General features: G+C 39.8%; 1 protein-coding gene across 1 annotated transcript in view; it reads right to left on the bottom strand.

The window, feature by feature from the left end:
• tgfbr3 (transforming growth factor, beta receptor III) overlaps positions 1-19,407 on the bottom strand; it is a 64,240-nt gene that overhangs the window by 38,446 nt on the left and 6,387 nt on the right. Inside the window, exon 3 of the mRNA XM_068319005.1 lies at positions 2,152-2,339. Within this exon, the coding sequence (XP_068175106.1) occupies positions 2,152-2,339 (188 nt within the window). The remainder of the gene's footprint in view (positions 1-2,151; positions 2,340-19,407) is intronic.

Consider the following 19,407-nt stretch of genomic DNA (forward strand, 5'->3'; position numbering starts at 1 on the left):
GACAAATCCTTAATGTATCGACTTTGCCTTGCACTCAATTTAGTCCATAAAATCTGGGTCTAAGCATTCTTAAATGTCTGGAGAACAGCAATCGTACCAGACAGCTAGTTCACTTTGGAAGATACCCAATCAATTTGTTCCATGTTAATGTCTACTTGCGTCTAATCACAATTCAACTTTCAGGACAGACCAGCACTATACATGCATGGCACATTAATATAAAAAAAAAAAAAATTCAAGTGGTGATAGTAGCATAACCTGAAAGCCTTGCACAACAGGTTCAAGTTTCTGGGAACAAGATTTACATTGAAAAAATACTTTTAATAGTTGATTTAAGCTTGTTTATTGCTGGCTAGACAAAGAGTAACTCATAGTCAGTTTACACTTTACCTATTGTCCGAATTGTGTGACCAACAAAATGACCAAATGTTAGGGCAGAATGACAATAACATAAAAACTGACATGGGTTTTTTATGCAAAGTAAAGACCACTGAAGAGAAAGGGGTTCTTGTATAATGGCTCCAAATAATGTAAAAACCACAAAACCATATTAGCAGATATTACACTTTTTATGTTTTCTTCTCTTTTTTAAATCCAGAAATCTATGTCCCATTGGATTTTTCAACTTGTTTTTTCACTTGCAAGCGAACCAAATTACTGAAAGAATGTACAAACATGCATGATAATTTCATACATGTTGACAGGGTAATTCATCGGGTATTTGTTTTACTTGGGAAAAAAATCTTTAAAGTCATTAAATTATTCTCCCATTTCTACAGTCATCCACTGCTCAGACCTAGATTACACAAAAAAATATATATAAAAATTGTGAAATGTCCCAGCCAAAGAAGCCCTGAAGCTGTTTGAACTCCTCAACATAACACTGTGTGGAGTCAACATGACTCAGTACACTCATACACTTTTCCTATCTATTTGGCCTCTGCAATTCAAACATTGGTCTCGCTATATCAGCAGCAAAATCGATATGGCAAGTCTATACAGGATGCTTTTCACACTGCAGTGGGGGTGGGGAAGGCAGTTTTTACTGGTCTAGAGCACATGATTCATCTTAAAACTATGTCTGACTCTGAGCAGTTCTGAGATGAGACATGCTGTATAAGACCCTAAAGACATGTGTTTTCATTAGCAGCATCAACTTCAGGGAGATAGTCAGGAGGTGAGATGTGCTGACAGCTGAGATGGGCACAATAATTAGATTGACTTAAAACAAATAAGTGGTGGGAAAGCACCTATGTAGAGCCATTGAAATGACTACGTAATTACTGTCTTGTATTTCACCCTCTTTAAAATGATCATGGAGTTTGGAAAAGTTAATTTTATCACATTTATTGTGTTGACAGAGTGAACCTTTAAGAGGATGGAAAGGTGGGGAGTTCAACTGGAGGAGGATATCATAGCTTATCAGCTGTGATGTTAACTTTCCTGTTAACTTTCTCCTGCCAGAGTAGTACCTGCTCCACAAATGGTGCTGTCTAAATGAGAGCTTTGAGACAATGTGAAGGCAATGATGCAAAAACAGGTTTTGAATAAATAATGAAAAGCGTTCCAGTTAAGTTTTGCAACTGAACTGTTGCAAGGTGGCTTGCTCCCTGAGAGATTTTATTTTCCTCTATAATAAGTCTTAATTTGATTAAGAGCTGTGCTTTACTTATAACTTAATGCCATGGAATACATGTCAAAAAAGAGTAATAAAACAGTACCTTGCAACACTATTGTGACTAGAATAATATCAGCTTATCTTTAGATTGTAATAGCCATTATGTCGCCATAAAACATCTCTCCAAAATGGGACTGAGATAATCCTCAGCCAACAAGCTGAATGGAGCCTGGTGCGAGGAAACATGGATGAACAAGCTTTAGTCTGGTCAGCCTTTACGCTGCAGCTTTAGACATGAACTTGCCTGAGCAAAGGATTGATCAGTGTTGCTTTGTAAAAGGGACACTAATCAGATGATGATGGCACAAAAAAAAACATTAAGTAAAAGTAAAAAAGTAAATATGTATTCGGAGAATGCTGATTTGTTTCTATGTACTATTTAGGTCCAAAGAATCTTGTCATATTTGGAAGTTACTTATAGTGGCGGAGTTCTATGCTCAAAATTAACCTGTTTTTTACAAAGCATGACTCACCTCTGCTGGGGTGTTTTGTGGTCCCTCTGGAGCATGTCCACGAAGGTGGATGACGTGGACTTCCTGTGGGAGGCTGGTGGTGCCCCTGCTTGCACAGCCTGACAGGGCCGTGAAGCTCTTCAACGAGGCCTGCACTGGGTGTCCCACCCCTACTGGGAGCAGCTCACATGGACTGCGAAACAATGGCCCTGCAACGAAGACAAGAATCTAAGCACAGCATAACACCATGACACCACACTGAAATTAAAAATCCGTTAAGGTAAAGTGACACATTTCTGCTGTAATGGTAAAAGTTCACATTGTCAACAAACAGAGCTGAACCAGACTTTAACTTCAAGAGGACCTATGCTGCCCATAAATGTGACTCAGGATTAGCTGTTGCCTTAGAGGAATAACAAGCTCTTGATATATTCTAGGTGAGAAAGCTGTCAGCATTGTCTGTATTCTGCACCATTTTACATATGCCAACTCTCTCTATGACATAATGCAGAGGTCGTCTTGCAAAACAATCAAAAATTCTGGTTCGGGCATATTTGACCTGTATGACTTCATGAATACGCATTGTCACAAGATATTAAAATTCAGAGACTGGGTCAGAGGTTTTCACATTGTCTTTTAATAGGAAAGTTAAATTCCATATTCATTTTTGATTCAGTCTGCATGACAACCTGACCCCTGGTACTTACATCCATCAATAAGGGGTTTTGTTTTCCAGATAAGATGGAATCTTTTCTTGGTTGATTGCTCCGTAGCTTCATTGGTTATTTCATAGAAAAAAAAAGGCCTGCTCTCCTTTTAACCCTGCTATCATGGCATTTTTTTCTGAAAGCTTCATTGATTTACATATTCATGGTTAATGTACAGTAGGTTTGACGAACATTAAATATCAAGCTGTTGTAGCGTACCGTGTAAAATAATCCTGCAAAAGGAAGCTTCACAGAATGCTCATATATTTTTAAATTAAATTTACTATTTTAGTTTATGGACTGGTACGGCATCAGATATTTTTAGTTTTCTTTTAAAAAGGAGAACACACTCCCCTCTCCATCAACGAGATTACAGTGGAGAGAGTCAGGTGCACCAGGTGCACCATGGGGAGTTGTGACTGTATCAACATCTGGAACGGTAACCGCAACACTCTCAACCATCTCTCAACAGAGGATGGGAAAATTTTCTCAGCACATCAGGATGTGGCTGAGTGGACCTCTGGTGGGTGGTGGACAGTGGACCTCTACACGTGACAGTGTAAGAAAAAGGCCATTGGGATCATTAAAGATCCCCCATCACACCAGAGATACTTTGTTCTGCCTGCTGCCATCACGGAAACGGTATCAACTTTTAGTTTGTTATCTTACTACCTGTACAGTAGTTCCTCGAGACACAACTTTAATCCGTTGTGTGACTGAGCCTGTAGGTCAAACAACATTTCCCCATTTAAAATAACTAAAATAATTTTAATCCGTTCCAGCCTTGTAAAAATAGAACTAAACTTCCTCAATTATGAAAAAACATGTTTTTATCAACAAATAGACATGCAGACTTTATCTGTCCAGAATTACTAATATATGTTACATAAACAATGATAAAGTATAAAGAACAAGGCAAAAGTTACACCGCCTACTAGTGGTGGTGTCCCAGAAACTTGTATGATGAGCAGCTCATGTCTTGAGGTACTACTGTACTTACTTTTAATAATCAATGTTTAAGTACCAGCAATTCCTCTATGTGACTATTGTGTACATGACACTAAAGCCCTGACTGATTGATTATATGTGCAGGATTTAATCCAAGAGAAACACAAAAATAGCTCTCAGATGGCAAATACAACTTATGACACAATGCATTTAAAGTTACATTTGCCAGGCATGAACTACCTCCCTGATGAACTCTTTAGATCTAACTACATGGTTTTATTTATCACAGAGGCTACAACTACGAAAAACGTTATTGATGTGTGATGTCAGGACAATGTAACATGCACATAGATTCACCCTTGTACAGGATCTCTTTTTTTATTTGTATGAAGTGAAACTCACACTTCCAGCCACAAAAACATTTTGCATGGCATATATGTGATAGAACAGCCTGAGATGTTCTTGTGTCAACCTCCCTTGTGATTTACGTGAACATGATTCATGCGCTCAGGGGTGGAAAATGCATATAAGAGAGGATACACCCATCTCACAGGATTTCAGGGTGGCACAACAACACAATGCTGTTGTCTGGGTGAGGTGCCAAATAGGTCTTTTCCATTAGAGACTTGTGTCCTGTGACAGCGTCTATAGTCAATTTCCTTACTTGACCTTATGTTTTCTCCTATAGCCTTATACCAGCCATTTCAAACACTTTATGCTAAACATGTCAAGTTTGCCAACAACAAACAGATGAAACATTTGGAAATCATTAAAATGAAAGACAGTTAGATAAAGTTAAATTCCCCTCGAGTGACTCAAAAATCAGTTCCTCTGCAGTGGGGTACAACTGGGGGGTTTCTTCTTTTTTTCTTTGTTCAGAACACATAGCTATTGTTTTCTCTTATGATGCTGTCCAATAATCCTGTGTTAGATCATCTAAAAGCCAAAGACCATGTATGGCATGCTCCTTTCTCCTTGTGGGGAGAAATACGCAGAGGTTTTATTGTTACCATATTTGTCTCAACCTGGGCTTAGCATTGTCTCTTGCACGTGAATTCACCCAAAACCCAGAGGCCCATCTTTAAACTCACTGGGAACATACATAGATCAAAAAATGGCAAGGTCATACTACAGACTAGGCTTAATGGCAAAAACCTGTGGTGCATCAGTATTTCTACCCCCTCCCTCCCCTTTCCTCCCAAAGGACAGATGCATATTCATTCTCAAACCATGTCATCAAGTTTTACTCCCACAAACACATCTGACGCCAGTCCAGCTCACTTTTTCCCCTCACACATGAAGAATAACAAACAACTGCCACACAAACAAGGAAAAATATGGCGTTTTCTGGGAAACTGCCAAAAAGATTACAATACATTCTGGAAAATGTGATTTCTTTTTTTTAATTGCTTGGGAGAGGAAAGGGAGGCACTAAGGTACCTAGAGGGTGTCTAGAAAAACAAAACCCTCAAAGTTTTATGGTATTGCTTAAACAAAGCCTAAATAAGGAAATGTTAGTCTGTCTCTGTTGCAAATGAAGACATCTTTATAAAGGCAGGTTGGCTTTTAACAATATTATACCTGCATCTAAGATGATGATCCCAAACATATTTGGTCACCTTCTTGACATCTGAGGTTAAATCCTGATCATCATCATCACTTATGCCATCATCAGACACCAATTTGTGAAGCACATTCATATCCCTCAGAGGAAAAACCCTTTTTAAAACAGAAATATTTCTTCAGCACTTCGCAGAAATCCTGATCTGACAGTGAACGTGATCACTGATAGCAAGAATCAACCATTCTTGGGAAGCCGCTGTCAAACCTCTGGTATCTGGTATCTGGTATCAAGTCATCCATCCAACTCAGGTTTGTGGTTGTACAGGAAACTTTAGGCTGCAACTTATTTGGATTCAGATATGAACTTTAATTAAAGAAAATTCTAATTAATTTATGATTAAAGAACAAAAATACTTAAAAATTAATCATTACTATACACCTTCGGTTTTACTGGTCAGTGTTGTATCAGATTGAGATTTGGTTCTACCACATATGTTGCTACCATCAGCCCACAGACACAAATTCTTGAGACCTTGCCACAACTTCATGTCTTGTGTCGCCTTGTCTGTCTGCATTTCTTGCCCACTCCTGTTTCCTCGCTCATCGATGAGTGCAGAGTATGTCCCGTCCAGCTGCTGGGGACATACAGAGGTAGCTCTGCCTTTTAGCTGGCCAAGCCAAACGCCCACAGCAGATGTATGAGAGAAAGTGTTGTTCTGTCTGCCTCAAAAAAAAAACAAGTCAATTCTGGGCCAACCAGACACTCTGCTAACTAAACCACAAATACCACTGCAACTTGAAGGACACGGCAGAATGCAGGGCAAAGCTGAAACTGCAGCTGTAATAGTCATCTCTACAATTTACTAAATATCCTCACATACATAAAAGCAGCTTATTGTACCATTTCGAGGCAAATACAGATAGATGTGAAAACACAAACATCTAACATTACTAACATTCGTAAGTACAAACAGCCCCACGCTGCAATATCTGACTACACTCCCGTTTCTGCCACAGCCCCCGCCAAGCAGCATAATGTTGACAACCCATAGATTCAGACTCTACGTCACGTTGAAATGACTCAAGGCATATCAGGTTAAGTGAACAATTTGCTCTGATGTCAAACTTCATGTGAGTCTTTTTGTCTTTCCCATTGATGCGACATCTGCTGCGTTTTGTCTTTCTTTTATTAACATCTCTGTGAACTGCCTTGAATCATTAACCACTGAATGCTGAATGTTTTGCTATTTGATTTGAATTATTGGTCAAGTTAACTGAGAAACTCAGAAACAAAACAGAGTAATCATACATAAAGTGTCGTGTTGGACTTGTAATTACCTGAGGATGAAAAATAATTCAGCAGAGACAGAGATGTAAAAGTTACATTATGGTACAGTATTTTGTTTTATTTATGTTGTTCTATATGTCCTGTAATTGTTTCTGGTGAGTCTTATGGAATATTACTTTCGTATTTAGACTAGTAATGACCTTGACATGACCTCAAATGGCAATTATAGATTGAAATTGAATAAATTACTTACGAACGATTCAACTTATGAACAACCTCTCAGAACCAATTGTGTCGAGATGTTGAGGACTAACTGTACATCCTAAAACATCACAGGAAAATGATGTTTTCTGCTAATTACATTTAGTTAAATCGAATCCTGACAATTCATTGCGTTAATAATTGTGTCAGGAAATCTAGTTTCATAGGATTCCCTATGTCAGACTACATTTCCTAAATGTGAATGCTGTGATTAGAAAAGATTCAAAAAATCTGAAAGACCTTGAGAAAAATATAAACACTAGAAGGTACACCTGTTCTCTGTGGGTCTCACAAACACACACACACACACACACACACACACACACACACACACACACACACACACACACACACACACACACACACACACACACACACACACACACACACACACACACACACACACACAGGTTTTGAAGAAGAAAAGAAACTTCATTCATTAATCCCTCGGTGGGGCTAATAAAGGAAAGTGGGAGAAATTTCTTTTTGATAAATATATTTCACACACATACAGACAGGAGCACACAAAAGGGGCTGCAGTGGCTCAGTTGGTGGAGCGGGTCCTCCAATGATCACAGGATCGGCAGTTCAATTCCTGCACCCGCCCAGCCACCTCAGAGTGTCAGCTGACAGTAGGAGGTGTCCGCTCAACTCCCGAGCACTGCCGAGACACCCTTGAGCAAATAGCCCTCCCCCTTTACAAGTTGCTCATTAAGGTATGCCATGACGGAGCTGCCCGCCACTCTACCTGCCCCAAATTGCATGCTTACAGGCCTCTACGTAAGTAGAGACGCGTTTTCCATGCAAATGCCCTAATCCGTTCCAAGCTCCCCAAAATTCCGACATAAAAGTTTTATAAAGCATAAAAATGCATCAAAACATGTAACAAATACATGTTACAATTAGATTATTACACAATAAATATTAGTTGTGCATAATGTAAAAAACAAATAATAGAGTAAAGAATAATAATGACGGTCATTTACCTTTTAACTGCTGTCCTCATTGTTTTTTGCCCTCTTTGGTTCATGCGCTCCTATCACCATGCTGAACAACAGACTGACTTCCAGTCCTCCTTTTGAACTTCTCTAACAACCACGCGATGCCTTAAACTCCTTAAACTTCCTTTTGTTTTAATAACGTGGTGATTGTAGATGCATTACGGCCATATTCTTTGGCGAGACCAACCAAACGCATCCCTTTTTCATGCTTTTCTATGATCTCTTGCTTTGTTTGTACGGACAAAGAAACTCTTTTCTTCATCTTTTCTTGTCCTCTTTTCTCCGTCACTTTCTTGGGGTCCATAGCGAATACGTACTCAAAACGTTATTATATTTGTGCAAAACTATCAGAACACCTCACGGGTCGAGAGCCGAAGCCGAACACACTCCATAAGCACCCATACGCCACAGAGAGGTGGAAAGGCATCCCTCTTAGCCAATGGGATGCCAGGAGGTTACGTAATAGCAAATGGCAGAGCAGCTATGAGAATGTTGCGTTCAGTAACCTGTGGGAGATTCGATTATCAACCGATACTGTGTTTTTACATTACGTAAGTCAAAATTTCTTTCATAAGTAGAGGTAATATTTTCCTGCTGAGAAGTTTCGTAAGTAGAAAATTTTGTAAGTAGAGACATTCGTAAGTAGAGGTATCACTGTATTTGAACAATGTGAGGTCACCTGACAGTAAACTATAACCTTCTGAATGAACTGAGCTGGTGATTATCCATCCACCCATATTTAACCACAAATCCACAGCCTGGTCTTGGAGACCTGTTGATTAGCCTTTCTTTTTAATATTTTTTTTTGTATTTTCTTGTGATGAATGAAGTTTAAACATACAACTGCAAGATTGACCGCATAAATTTATCTTAACAATTTAAAATGAAAGATTACATAATCAGGACCTTCCTGCTAGGTGCATTCATCAACAGGGCTTTCTCCTGTCTGAGAGATAAACGCCTCTGTTTTCAAAGAATGTACTTTGTTGACTTCCATATGCTGGCACTAAACCAAGACTTGGGTACAGGAAGTGATGTCACAAAGCCATTTCCAAGATAAACAAACAGAGCCTTCCCTTTTCTGTGGCGGGGTGGGAGAGAGAGAGAGAGAGAGAGAGAGAGAGAGAGAGAGAGAGAGAGAGAGAGAGAGAGAGAGAGAGAGAGAGAGAGAGAGAGAGAGAGAGAGAGAGAGAGAGAGAGAGAGAGAGAGAGAGAGAGAGAGAGAGAGAGAGAGAGAGAGAGAGAGAGAGAGAGAGAGAGAGAGAGAGTGTGTGTTTGTGTGTGTGTGTGTGTGTGTGTGTGTGAGTACACTCTCACTTGAAGTTCCCGGCACCTTCTGCACACAGTCTGTGTGGGAAATACAGGTAAATGCAGTGGAGATCTACCAGTACTTCCTGAACCAAAACTGATGGAGCAGAGGACACATTAATGAATACACTATAACATATGTCCAATACATTTCCAATAATCCAAAGATTATGATAAATGAAATTGGAAAAGAGGGGCCTCTTTATTTCAATATATCTCCTCCTAACATAGATAATCCAGTTCCCATATAAACTACAGGATTAAATGAATCCTCTGCTCCCGTTTCTTTTTTACTGCAGGGCATGATTCCCATGGACCATGAACCACACAAACCAGCTTAGGGAACGTAATATTCTGCCTGTCTTTGTTTTCCTAAGGGGCTTTGGACTAAATAATCACTAGCTCTGCAATGTTGACATTAGCAGGGCTCACTCATCCCTGAAACTTCACTTACTACTACAGGAAGTGAGTAAAGCTTTTCATAAGGGTAGTGTAAATTCACTTCATTGGCCTGCCTAGTAATTACCTTTATCTCTGAACTAACAGTGTAGCATACTCTATGTGAAGGAAGCTGGAATGGGATAAAGGGAGAAGGGCAGGGGTGGGGTTGAACTCCAATAGGGAATTTGTAAACTCCCCCATCAAAGTGTGAGAAGTCACACATCCTGCAAACCTGTCTGTAACTTCTTATATCCCTTGACTGGCAAATCCATCCACTATTGGGGCAGCAGTAACTCAGTCCACTAGGTCTGGGACTGGGGACCGGAAGTCACCGATTCAAGGCCTGGTGTGGACCAAAATCATTTGCAGTATGAGCTGGCAGTGGGAGGTGTCAGTTCGCTTCCAGAGCAGTGCCAAAGTTCTCTTAAGCAAGGCAGCGCCCCCCTACAAGCTGCTCATTTGGGATGCATCTTAAAGTAGCTGTCCGTCACTCTGCTTCCCACTGTATCTAATTGCATGCTTACAGGCCCCTGGTGTGTGTGTGTGTGTGTGTGTGTGTGTGTGTGTGTGTGTGTGTGCGTGCGTGCGTGCGTGCGTGCGTGCGTGCGTGCGTGCGTGCGTGTGCGTGCGTGTGCGTGCGTGCGTGGTGTGTGTGTGTGTGTGTGTGTGTGTGTGTCTGTGTGTGTTAGGAGGTTACTACAGATTTCATGGCAATTTTGGTCGTCAAGTCTAAACCACAAATGTCAACCTCATGGTGTTCCTTCAGGAAGAGTTCAGGTTTTCATTCCTACGCCCCCACAGACATTAAAAGCTGTTTCATTATAATAAACAAATGTAAAGCAGTTTGACCAAGAGTTTTGTTTTGTATTTTTATGCTGGGGAGTTGGAGTACATTTTTTTAGTTTAGCTTTGTCCATCCCTCCGGGGGCCACAAACTACCCCGACAACCTCCACCCAGTCTATGCTCCTGAGGGACGACAGTAAAAGGCTCTTTTTAGTTTTATTTATTTTCCATAAATACCTAAAACAAAAAATGCTCAAATACAGTGATATACAATTTCTGCGACTTATATACTAAAAGGAATTGTTAAAGGTCCTGCCTTGTCTCATTACCTGTGTTCTTTCCAGGTAGCGGCAGCTGCTTTAGTTGTAAAGGATTGGTCTAAAACTATTATAAATTATTTTTTATGGCTGTTTTTATAGTTCATGTAATTAAAAGCAGGGGAAACACTTTTCTATTCCTGCTGTTGAGTGTAGTTGTTATTCCTCCACCCTGAGAGTTGACGTGACACCTGTTAGTAAACCATCATCATTAGCTGAAAAAAGTTTGACCGGCATGTGAAGCGACAGACAAATGAGGGTGAAGGAAGTGGGTCCATTTCGCTCTACCTTTTAATGCAGACATAAATCAGAAGGCTTTGAAGAGATGGATGACAAGGCTTATTCCCAGAGGAACACAGGAGCCACTGTGTAAAGTGAGACAGCTCAGGGAAACCAGGCATGTGTACATATAAGTAAAGACTTTACTGCCTGTTCTACCAGTGAATGTCTTCACTGATGGGTGCTGACATGTGCTGTCTGGACCGATCATATTAAAGGACTAAGAGATTGTCAACATGGTCACGAAACAAAAAGGGTTTGTTCCTTGATCGAAGACGTAGTATGGTTATGAAAAATATGCTGGACCAATATTACACACTTAAACCAGTGCAATTCATATATTCCCTCATTATTCTTATGAAGAAGAATATATACAATCTATAATAAATCATGACAGAACTTTAGCAGCTGCAAGATAGGTTGGAAATGTCAGAGATGTGTGAGAACCAGTCGTAGCAGTAGAACTAATAGTTTTGCAATTATTATGCAGTTTTTAAGTTCGAATGCTTCAACTAGACATGACTTTGTTAAAATACAATGATTGGACTGAACCAGTCTTCAGCTATAAACTCTACATATGCAGTACTAAAAGTACCTGACCTGAAGTGCTTTTCTGGTTCAATGACACAGTGGAGAGAAAATTCTGTCCTGCTGTTCCAAGAGTATTTGACTCATCAATCATAGATGCCTAAAAAAGCCATGTTTGCATGCCAGCAGCTTGGTGGGAGTTCAGGTGATACACCCACACCCACAGATTCAAATAAAGAATTCATGAATTACAAGATAAAGGTGAATATTAAGTGCGAAATAAGTCAAGCATTACTTGTGTTTCCTGCAATAGCAGTTTTCATTAAATAACAAGCATAGATTTAATGGTGATACATACAGATATGCAGATTTTAACTTGCACCCATCAGGTTTATACAATGAAATCATTGACAGCTTTACGTGGAAGCCAAGCGGATCTGTGAGTTTCACAGGAGGAACATAAAGATAAGCTCTTATGTAGCACAGTCTAACCAATCTTCTTCACTAAGATACATGCATAATTTACAGATGCCCTTAAATAAGAGATTTCCATAATTAGACTAGCATCATTAAAGTGTGACAACTTTTAAACTCATGATTAGAACGAACTATGAAGGTGCACAGGGGAAAATGTCAGGGACCCCAGAAACACTGGCTCTTGACATCAATCAAACAGCAGCAGAAAAATATTCCTTTATCCTATGATATTTCATGAAGCATCATTACTCAGATCCTATGACATGGGCCTTTGAGAAGCAGCAGGTTGCCATCAACAGGAGGCAAAGAGTAGAACAATGCTGGGCCTTTGTCCCAGTTTGTGAAGCCAGTGTGAAGGAGCTGCTGAGGTGGGAAAGGCCAAAAAATAGCGCACTCTCACACGAGCTGGAAGAGACCACATTCCTCCAGGGTTCTTCATCTTCAGGAAATAAAGGGCAAACATGAACAATGGCTTGTCAAAGGCTGCCTTGTGTATTACCATGTACAAAGAACAATGAGAGCCTCTTGCCTGGAGAGTTAGCAAACAGAAATTGTGATGACTACAAGGTCTGCTAGGAGAGAAAGCAGATACTAAATGAAATATGAAAAATACGAAGCTAGATAGGGTGATGATAGGCTGATAATAGACAGGTGAAAGGTGGGTGACGATAGAAAGACAGCAAGCTTGTTGACTGTGCTACAATAGTGAAATATGATGATATTTGTTGTGCACACATTTGAACTCATGTCTCATTTATGACTAGAGCTCTGTTTAATGTACCGCTTCTTTGACAAATGGCAATGAATTTGAGTGCTAAAAACCCTATTTTTTCAGAGGAAGCACACATTTCACTGAATGTTTATGAGAAGCAAAGCATTCAATAAGTTAGAAATTTAGCATTAGCTCAAAAACCAGGACACACACTAACTAGCACTACCTCATGAACATGATTTCATTCAATAAGAGTCAAGTTTACAGTTAAAGAGTGAACTTAAATATTCAGCATGTTAATCCAAAGGTCAGAATCATCCACTCACCATTCATCTGAACAAAAACTATTTTTTTAGTTGATATACCTATACCTCATGTTACAGATTGCAGACACACAAATCTGGTTTTATTGCTCTTTGAGTGAGGTGATTTGTGCACTACTTCTAAGATTAGATATTTACTTTATTCATTCCATACTGGGAAATGTGGATGTTACAGCAGCATATAGAAGCAAAGCACACAGAATACCCATGTCTGACAAAAAGGTTTTCTTTAAAGGGACAGGAAACTCATTGAAAAGTAATATATATTTTGTTTATCATTATGAAAAAATAAAAAAGATTTCCTGATATCTGGCATCATTCCTGGTATCAGGACACTTTAAAAGTTGCGCTGCAGCAGTACCGTCACGTGGGGTCATATGTCATCAACAACACCCGTCACTTCATCAGTAAGGGCAGCCATTACAGCACTGTACGATCAATGAAACAATACATCTGATAAAATCATGGTTACCTATGAGGTGAATGGATGTTCCAACACCACAGGAGTTACACACAAAGATAGGAACCTATCTTTCTTCAAAATACCTTCTGGAAAGATTGGGGAGCAATGGAAAACACAGATAAACAGAGTCAAAATGACCAAAGATCCGGGAATCTGCCATAACCACTTCACCCCGGATGATCTTGGAAGAGTTTTGAAGGCAAGATCATTTCCAGACAACCCATAGTGTTTATTCCCAATTCCCAAGGTTTAGTGAATAATTAATTAATGTCTGTAGCTACTGGAGGTATTGCATAAATGTTTTTATGACCAGATTATCATGCGATTATGGCACTCCATCTGACCTTCCAATTTTGTTGTACCATCTGTATGATTTCAAAATAAAGTTCTTTCTTTCTTCCACTTGCGAAAAGTAAACAATATCAAAAGTGATAGACAGGTCAATTAATTGAGTTTGTTTCCCTCGGGGCTTGTTACTAATTTACACCAATTACCTCAGATTTTGGGGGGTTATCTCCTTTGATCAGTATCATATCGGGGCTTGTATAGTTTGCAGTTATAATGTAGTTATAACATCGGGTCATAATTATAGGGGATAATTACACCCCCAGCTGGGTTGACAGGGAACTCCTCTTCCGTATCTGAAGATGATGACATGATTTGAGATGATTTGATGATAAATAAATGTGATAATGTTGGCTTATTATGTTGTTGCTTGCTGTATATTTATATAATGACGCTGATATGGATTCACCTCGATGTCTACGATTGTGTCACTTCTGTTGTCATGGAGCACATCGTAACTTATGATATATTTTGTTTGGCCAAGGTCCCCATTGATCATAAAAACATTACAATGCCACCAAAACGTTTGTTTAATTATGTACTTCAAATAATACCCCGGGTTCATTTTGACGTTCCTGTCCATTTAATATTTTACTCCAGTGATCAGAAAAGTTGCTTTCAGAAGTTTGAACATTTCAATCCACGCAGCTATAGAAAAAACATTTTCAGAGATTAAGGCAGCAAAACTAAAAGCATTCATGATTAAGTTGATAGGATGAAAGAAACTCCCCAGATGAGCTTCTTCGTTTATCTTCTAAAAGGAAGTTTTGATTGAAATGCTCTAACAGAGCACAAGATCTATCAGGAAGTTTTTGCTCAACTGCAAACACTGTGTGGACTTTTTTCATTTTTGGATATGTAGGACAAAAAATATTACATGACACTTTCTGATCATGTCTGCCTTTAAATGGGTTTTGATTAATCAATGAAGTTTAGCCTTGTGTAAGTGTGCAGTTCGTTTTAGTAAGAAGCTTCACTCTGTTTCATACACCCGTGGCCTGTCAGCTCACAATTTACCCCACTGCCAACGCTTTGAACATTTAAATAACTGAATATTTGACTCTTTTCAATGAAGCAACAAAGACATAAAAGTGCTATTTTGGACAGCTCTACCAATTACAGTAGTTTAAACGATAACACCACAACCACAACTGTTGTTTGTTTTACATATCTGAACAAGAAAAAAGCATTTCCATTAAAGTGTTTGGGATGAAACAAAATGGCTGTTATTTAAAGTAAAGCTCCTGCTCTGATTCATCGGACAGACACTCCTTGCCAAAGAACCATTCGAAAAGAGGGACGTGTTCTTTCAGCAAGACTCATCTGGTGGAAGTGGAGTGGGGAAGGTGAGGCCCCAGGAGGGGCTGGTCTGATGAGAGACACCACCTGGAAACCTTCAGCTAGAATCCCATATTAGGGCTTTATTTTGCAGACAGTCATGAACACAAATGTTGGAACGCTTTCAAAATGATCACTCATCTGAAGTTTTTATAACCTCACAGTGGTTGTGAAAAAAAAAATCAACCACAAATACAAAGCAAAATAATAGCTGCATTTTCTTGCATTTTTTGCTGTTAATCTGAAATGAGGGACTCCCACTTTTAAGGCTTCTCTCTTCAATGAAGTCACTCTCTCCTCAGTGGCTTTTTCATAGGGCAGTGAAACACAATGGAAAACGCACAATCACTCCAGCTGTCTCCCATTACTGGCTTTGGTCAAAATTATTTACACGCCTGCTTACTGGAACTATGGAGAAAGTGGATGAAAGGGGGGGGGGGGGGGTTGGGTTTACTCCTGCAGATTTGCGTAAGCGTTCCTCTTAATGGGACTCTGACAAGTTATGATGGCCCTGGAAGAAGAATCTGAACAGCCTGCTGCAATTTATTTATCCGCCTGCGTGTGTATGTGTGTGTGTGTGTGTGTGTGTGTGTGTGTGTGTGTGTGTGTGTGTGTGTGTGTGTGTGTGTGTGTGTGTGTGTGTGTGTGTGTGTGTGTGTGTGTGTGCCGTGAGTGAGAGAGAGAGGGAGAGAAAGAGAGAGCAGGATGGAGTGATGAGAAACTGTAAAAAAATGTTCCATACTAATTTATGAACTGTCTCTAATTAGACTGAGTAACGTTCAGATGACCTTCCTTCATTACAACCAGACAGGGCCAGCATGGATGCCTCCTCCTCAACATTGTTAAGATAAAGGCCTGGTTGTGAGGAGGGAAGACCTGTAATTAGACACATACAGTACTCTGGTTGCTATGTAAACACCCGCGCCATTCTGCTAGCAGCACATTCTGCCTCTGTGCAGCGCTGCCCCGGCTCCTCGCATGATTCAAAGGGGCAACATCTGGTTTAGCGCACTGGAAGGGACTCTGTCGGTTTGGCATGCTGTACGTGTGTGGAGTGTGTCGATCTGGAGCAGACAACCCACGCCTGGCTCTCTCCTCCCCCCGGCTAGCCCACCTCTCAGATTACAGTGGTTGCACAATGCATTTTGGCAGCCCCCCTCTTGCTGGCCCTAAAAAGCAGTAAGTAACATAAAGACAACCCCTTGCTCAACTGTAGAGGAAAAAACAACGACTTCTTGGCATCATAGTGACTCGCGTCTGCCAAGAGTATACAAATATGCAGACAGAAAGTTGTTTACGTTACTGCACATATGGACTGTGACTTTAAGCACAATTCAGTTTCTTTCCACTTATTGTTTTATTTAACAATCCTGTTGTAGGATGACATGGGTCCACAATGAATAGCTAAAGAAATATTTGCATTGATAGCTCAATCATTCAAGTTACCCCAGATGTAAATTCAGGAAGCGCTATAATGGGAGGAGAGTATATGTCCAATCAATAATGTTGGTGTGTTTTTCAGGCACCAGTCTGGCCTTGTGCCTCCAGTGAAACCAGCATCCTTCTGGAGCTGTTTCTGGCAAGTGCCTGAAATTAATATCTGGCATGGCTCCTTCAAGACCCTTTTGTAGCAAAAAAAACACAAACTTTGCTTAAATGTCCACAATATATCCTTCACAAAATAACCAATTTTGGCAAGCTGAGGAGAGGCGACCACAAAGTAGTTGTACGGATATGGAGGAAAAAGTTATAAACAGCAAAAGAGTGAAGCAGCAGAACAGTGAAATATAAATGTCAAGTTGCTCTCAGTCTGGCTTAAAGAGTTATGAGAGGCCCAGATCCTGGATTGCATTACGGGCAGAGAAGACTCATTGCAGACTAAGGTAAACATTGCATAAGAGCTTTTCTGACAAGTTTAGAGGGCAGATGTGACTGTTTACACAGATGCTGCGAGATAACAGAAATAGACAGAAGAGACCAATGGAAAGGTGAAAGAAAAGATGAAACAGCGGTGTGTTAAAATGTCAGACAATAAATTTATTATCTCCATTTAACCTTAAAAATATTGTTTATTGGGTCTGCTGAGCTGTCAGCATTCGTCCATAAACCACGAAGTGGACCCCAGTGGAGGAAAGGGCATTCAGTTGTACAACTGTAAATATCTGTCCCTTGTGACAGTGTACAACAATGCATTGTGCTATATGAGGAGGAATTTGGAGGAAAACTTCATACGTGACTTCATTGTGTTTAGATCCTGGCATTGTGGGAGACATTAGGTTTGCTGTACCCACAACACATACTGGCTCCACTGCTATTGTTTTAATAAATGTCAATTCTCTTGAGTACTTTTCAGACCTCAACAAATCTATACAACTAATCATTTGTGGTGACAATTACACACAAAAAAACAATCCACACGTTTTTGGAGCTGAGTTTTGCATGCCATGGGTAAAAAAATCCTTCTACATACTATGCATTACTGTAACATTGGGAAGACAACATGATGATGACAATGATGATGATCATGATTAAAACTGGAGCAAGTTCAGGAATAGATCTGTAAATTGACAATTATGGTGAAGTCATCAAGGGATGAAAGTCACTGCGAGATTTTGAAGACAATGTGGAGATTTTAGGAGAGACAGAGATTTGATCAGATCTATTCGCCTGAAACGCAACCCAAGTCCAGCCAGGACCAATCTGGCCTCAGCCTTGCCTCCAGCAAGGCAGATCAACATTTAATGTTGCAACAAGAAAAGGAAAAGGCAAGAAATAAAAAAAGGACTGCATTCTCCTTTTTTAATAACTATCGTTCTGTTTTATTACATCCCACTTCAAAGCAGTGATGTATTGTAATTGTCAACGTTAGTGTGTTCGTTCGTTAGTCCGTCCATCCGTCTGTACGTCCACCAAATATCTTCGCAACCGTTGCAGATAGAAAGAGACAAAAAGCACACTACTCGGGCGGCAAAGGGGGATGAACATGACATGATGACCTTGACAAAACTAGGTCAGGGTCAAATTTGAACTTTCGTACACTCAAGAACCAGATAAGATAGAAAGACGTGGGAGAAGGCCAGTATGAGTAAGACCATAGATCAAAGCTACTGCTTTGATATGTGAAAGTAGGTCAGAGCACTAGCTCTGATCTTTGACCTATGCAAGTAGGTCAGACTAAAATTTTGACTTCAGGGGTGTCGCGGGATGTCGCAGTCTCTGACTGCATTGGTTCTTGTTTTAAAAATTGTTTTCAATGATAATTAGGTTTTCCCTTTTAATATTTGTGCCATTGACTCAAAGACAAGCCAAAGTGTCTGCTGGATGTGGCTTGCGTCCCCTTTCTCTAAAAAAATGAATCTAGAAGGTTGCAGGACTCAACAGCAATGTCTGCAGGGGAGTCACACGGAACAAAATATCTCAAGAACCACTGGAGGGCCTATCATCAAACTCGAATGATTACATAAATAACTTTAGTGATCCCCTTGTCAGCCAAACAATGTATTATAATACATCATGATAATTACAGCACAACTCATAGTACCAAAAAATAATTGTGGTATGTAATCATTGGTCTGATGATACCTAAAAGTCAGGTCATTCAGGTCCACTAAAGGACGACCTGTACACACGCCCTCTAAACCACAGGCTTCAGGTCAAAAATGTCAACTTGACCAACACGTTGCTTGAGGTCTAAACTTGATGTTTAATTTTTTAACCATCCCAAACTCTGAAATACAGCATGCTAATCTCAAAAGATACTGAATTGCCACAGTTAGTGGACAACAAAGCAACATATGTGCAATTTTGAACATCTAATAGCAAGTTGATGAACATAACAGAAACTTAAAATACATATTTTTTAATGTCTCACCATTGCCCACTTGTCTTTTTAATTTTCTGCAGCTATGAGTGATAAGTAGACTATTTTTCATTGTAATTTTTATTTCTGGGAGGGAATGAAATCAGCTACAGCCTAACAAATTTGATAAGACACGCTGATAGCATTAGGGAGATTTTTTATATTGACCTTTACATAATCAATTTGGACATTTTTCTCTCTCTCCCTCTTCTTTGTCATTTTAATGACAGTAAATTACTGTTTTTTGGCATTTGAATCCAATCCAATCGATCTGAAAGATGGATGAAGGTCTACTCTGTGTTTGCGTTCTGAGATTTAACTTGTCAGCACTTTTC

This window comes from Antennarius striatus, chromosome 7 (assembly GCF_040054535.1).
Source record: "Antennarius striatus isolate MH-2024 chromosome 7, ASM4005453v1, whole genome shotgun sequence".
NCBI lineage: Eukaryota > Metazoa > Chordata > Actinopteri > Lophiiformes > Antennariidae > Antennarius > Antennarius striatus.